Source organism: Aegilops tauschii, chromosome 2 (assembly GCF_002575655.3).
Source record: "Aegilops tauschii subsp. strangulata cultivar AL8/78 chromosome 2, Aet v6.0, whole genome shotgun sequence".
In the NCBI taxonomy this organism is placed as follows: domain Eukaryota; kingdom Viridiplantae; phylum Streptophyta; class Magnoliopsida; order Poales; family Poaceae; genus Aegilops; species Aegilops tauschii.
The window spans coordinates 184,648,965-184,653,913 of NC_053036.3; the positions used below are offsets into that span (position 1 = coordinate 184,648,965).

General features: G+C 47.4%; 1 protein-coding gene across 1 annotated transcript; it reads right to left on the bottom strand.

The window, feature by feature from the left end:
• Positions 1 to 516: 516 nt before the first annotated feature.
• LOC109755436 (probable mixed-linked glucan synthase 3) lies at positions 517 to 4,305 on the bottom strand. The gene is made up of 3 exons (XM_020314348.4): positions 3,632 to 4,305; positions 2,396 to 3,137; positions 517 to 2,260 (listed from the first exon to the last, which is right to left on the bottom strand). The coding sequence occupies exons 1-3, from the start codon at positions 3,841 to 3,843 to the stop codon at positions 671 to 673; spliced, it is 2,544 nt and encodes an 847-aa protein (XP_020169937.1). The 5' UTR covers positions 3,844 to 4,305; the 3' UTR covers positions 517 to 670.
• Between the last annotated feature and the right edge of the window lie 644 nt (positions 4,306 to 4,949).

Consider the following 4,949-nt stretch of genomic DNA (forward strand, 5'->3'; position numbering starts at 1 on the left):
CCGTCATCTCCGCAGGCCACACGTGAGCTTCCATTTACACCGAATTTCAAAAGAAAACATATGATTAATGCTCTGCTTGCAAGATAATTTTTCTTGTTCGGTGAGGCTCTCCTCAGGTGTTCGGTCAAATGTCAATGAAATCCAAGACGGTTGCTATTCTAGCAGAAACGCTGGAGGCACCTGATCTTCTTATTGACCTCTCAATAGTTCTGAATTTATGGTAGTACTAGATATCCTTTGTCTGTACTCTTTCTTTTTAATAGTGCTTCTCTGAACTCTGAAGTTTCAGTAAGAAGCTCTGATTAATAGACAAGAACTGGTAATCTGTGGTTCTTAATTTGCATTAAGAACCTTGCTTTTAAGATCAAGCTAGTGTGAAATTGTAAACCATGCATTTTGGCATCCATAGTGGGCCAACGATTGATCATCCTGTTTTCAGCATTTGTAGCTCAAAGATTGCATTCTAGAACGCCTGGATGCCTTTCGATAAATAAAAAATTCCTCAACACTTGTAAGTTGTGACATTAGCCATCAAGGCCTAATTTATAGCCATTCTATATTAAGGTACAAGTACAAGTATTACAATGGTTTATTGGATACACGGAGCATATTTGGCTCCCAGCTTACTACAGAAGCTAAACAATACAATGGTTTCTACTATATCACTTGGCTAAAATGTAAGATAACTAAGAAGTAAGATATGAACAGCAACATATACAAGGCAAACTATTGTGAAGGCAACCGGCAACAAGACCAGCAGGATGACTGGCCTCTTTGCCCACCGTCCCATGATCGCCAATGCAAACGGATAGAGCAGCACCATGATCCACACATTGAAGAGCAGACCCAATGCAGCATGTGTCTTCTGTGCAATTGTCCATGCTCCCATGTACACTATCGTTTTACCCATGGCTACACCAATTGCACCAACATTGGCAATCAGCACTACTGTTGTAGGTATTAACATTGGCACCCATCGCATGTCATACAAGTCGGCGAACTTGTCATTGGTGTCTGCCGCTGTTTGCTTCGAAGTAACTCTGAAGTGAATACCCTTCTTTGTAAGGAGATTCACCACCATGTGAAGCACGGCTGCTGGGTATGCACTCGTAGACCCGATCATGAAGAACTGTTCGTTCCTCCAGTAATCCAACCATGTGACCCCCGCCCATTTTATCTCGAGCCACCCAATAACATGGATCATCAGAATGATCACGAGAAGGAACACAACATATTTGGTGAATGGCCTCTGAATGTATACTTCATCAGGGATAAGCCACATCACCGGGCTGAGAGCATAGAGTAGGATAAAGAGTGATGTGACTGGGTAGACTGTCATGTTGAGGTAGGAGACACGCTGAAGGGCTTGGATACGACGACCACCTATGAGTGGGTTATTTAGTGAGAAGAACATCTCTAAAGATCCACCTGACCAACGCACAATTTGGTGGAGGCGCTCGGTTAGGTTGATTGGTGCAATGCCACAGAAGGCATCACGCTCCATTGTACAATACATGGAACGCCAACCTTGACCGTGGATGCGGAAACCAGTCACTATATCCTCTGTGGCTATGTCATATATGTACCCAACACCCTTGCCCCACCCAGTGGCTTTATCGTGTGAAGCTGACACAACCCTTTCCATCTCAGCCACCAATGTTTCACTAATGGGTGGAGGTATGGTAGATCTTTCTTGGTTTATGGCTTTTGATACGGATTCTAGGAAGGGTATGGAGCTACCAAACCTTTTATCATCAACTACGATGTTGTCATGTCTCCACTCAGGTGGGTCAATGCCATAAAGGGCTATGCGGCGGAACATGCAACCAGTGCCAAGGTAAGATGGACCTTGGAGGCCATTGAGGGCGAGCATTGTGCCATCGAAGAAGACACGGTTGTGGTTGCCATACCGGTCTGATGGATCAACGTTGTCGAAGCGTTGAGGGAATTGAACGAAGGCAGTGCTATCACCTTGCCGTTGATCTAGCATGAAGCACATAGCTGCACGTAGGGCTTGAGAGTTGTTGATGTAGTGGTCGCAGTCAAAGTTGATGATGAATTGCGCGTTGGAGAGTAGTGCAGAGGCACGCAATTGCGCATTCAAGGCACCGGCTTTCTTGTTGTGGTCATAGCTTGGGTTCTTTCCACGAGAGATATATACAAGCATCGGGAGGCGCACATCAGTGCTGGCGAAGTTGAGGTTGTTGGTGCTTGCCTGTGAACCAAGATTATGCCCACGGATCGAATGGCCCAACACAACCTGTGAAGGTAATCAACAACATATTATAAGACATATTTCCGCGATAATAAATTTGGCTTACCGAGAGTATGTCCATTTCCTATTATAAAGATATTGTACCAATAAGGAAGTAAGTAATGGGATGAACTTGTATACCTTAACAATTCCGGCATGATGTCCTTTCCTATGGATTTCCGTTGTGTCAATCCATGATCCTGGCCATTGTGTCCCATTTGCCATCCAAGTGGCCTTTGCATCTCCTTCCTCAGTCTTCATGCTGTTGTAAGCATCGGAACGCTTGGAAATAGCGCTAGATATTGAGTCTAAGTGCTCTTTGAACTCATCATACTCTCTGTGTACACTGCTATGATCATTCTTGAAATCCTCTGGTGCACTTCCAGTGTACAACGGTGCCTCTAGTTCAAAGTAGCTTTCTGGGGCTCTTGGCTCGATGCAATGCTTCCGACAAAATGGGACCCACAAAGTAGCAAACTTTGCGGTCTCAACCAAGGCCTCGTATTGGATCAATGCGCCACTATCATCTGAGAGATAGCAGGCACACCTATCAACAGGATAGTCAGAAGCAAGGATAGAGAGAACACAATTCATGGTGTATAGTATCGGCTCATCGATTGGGTCAGCAGTGGTGACAAAGACATCTATGCCAGGAAGTGTAGATGTCCCATCTGGGAGATCATATTGTCGCTTAAGGGCGACCATATCAGGTATGGTTTTGACGGGATTAAACTTTGGGAGTTGGTTGAGCAGCCACGAGAACCCGAACCATACGTCCCCGACAACTGACAATGTCCAAAACCACATGATATCAGATTTGTTATGTTTGATGCGCCATACGAAGAATAGGAGGACGGCAATTAAGCGAATGAAGATCAGCGCCCTGCATGCATGAAAATATTTAAAATATATTATTTCTTGATCGAACTAATGCCATTAGCATAAAAAATACTTGTCAGAATCGTGGCACGACGTACATGATGTCATGATCAAAAGAAATTTAGGACTTGTGGAACAGAATTCAGTTAAGAAGCCTTTAGGATACAGGCAAAACACTATGGTGCATTGCCAGTAGTTAATGCTATATAATACTCCTATCTTTTTGGTTAGGTTTAACTTTTGACTTTTGAGTTTTGGCTTATAAGTCAGAGAACACCTTTACATGCTTTTGGCTTTGAATTAGTAAACACTGTTACATGATGTTTCATGATATAAGCCAAAAAACAAACCCAAAAGCACGAAAAATAGGTGTTTTCTCAATTTATTTGCAAGTCAAACCCCAAAAATCAAAGTTAAGCATAACCGTCAATTCGGCAGCATCGATCAATGTCAGAAGAGAACCACATTTGTGTCTAAGGTGAATGTGGACGCGCTTACCTGTAGGGGTGCAGGAGGGTGCCTTTGACCTTGTACGTCCGGAACAGCAGCGGCCTGCCGTCCTCGCCGCCGCTCTCCTTGGCGGCCCGCCGCTGGTCCTTGTCGGCGGCCACCCAGTGCTTGCCCTTGGCGCCGACCGGCTTCTTGGCGCTCGCCAGCAGCGGGTCGGCGAGGCCGGCATTTGCCCCACCAGCACCGGCCGCCGACGCCATGTCTCCCAGTCCGAGCTAACCCGACCGGAGCTGGAAGGGAGGAAAAGCTACGACTCGAGCCAGCCAGCCAGCCAGTGGTGCACGAGGTGAGCAAGTGAGGCGCAGGGTTTATATAGAGAGGCAGGAAGAGTCGGAGGAACGGCGAGGTACTAGGACGGCCTCGATCGTTGGGCTTGGGCAAGGGCGAAGCACAGAGACAAGGAGGAATCCACTCGAGATCTGTGATTCCGAACGATCGGTGGTCTGCTCTGTCCTCACTTAGGATAGAAGCCAAGTAGCCATCCATGTAGAAAACGTGGAGGCTTCCATGTGCAGGGCCGGCGGGATCCACGGGACGGGAAGGAAGATGCACGCACGCACGTCGTCGGGGGGGGGGGGGGGGGGGGGGGGGGTGCAAGTGCGTGCCCCGCATTATTCCGCGTCGTGTCAGGCATTTCCGGCGGTTGCACTGGCCACTGCCCACTTGGTCAAGCAAGCACAGTTAGTTTAAGTAGCTGCGCCTGCGCGGAAGGTCAGGCATTTTTGTTTTGCCTGCGTCGCCCGGCCCCACCTTGCATGTGCATGCATTGGTGCAACGATCCGATCTATACTACTGTACTACCGCCTGTGACTGCGCTGTGACTGCGAGAGTGCATGCACAGCGCGTGAGCTGGAGGCCCTAGAAGATCCAAATCTGGACGCTATGTACATTTGTTTGCTTCTCTTGAATCAGATCTGATCTGAGATGCACTCGCCGGTTGGAGGGGTTGGTGCGAGTTGCCGAGGTGCATGGGCTGCATGTTCCTTCACATGTTCTTGCTCGCCCGATCGAAAACTTCCCGTTCTGTGCGTTAACCTTTTTTGGACGCATGAATCTCTTCCTTGTGATCAGATCTGGTTCTGTACGCCGGGAGTAGTTTATTCCCACTCTCACCTTTTTGGTCGCACCCCATGCCCGATCTGTTTTTAGTGGAAAGCCAATCAGATCCTACGTTATAAATAAGGTAGAAAAAGGAATCGGTTACACTCGCTGATGGGAGAGTGCCAACGTCCCAAACAGTCCTGCAAGTTCTCTTGGTTTCAGCGAAAGTGCCGGATAAATCCCTTATGCTCGAGTGGTCATTACA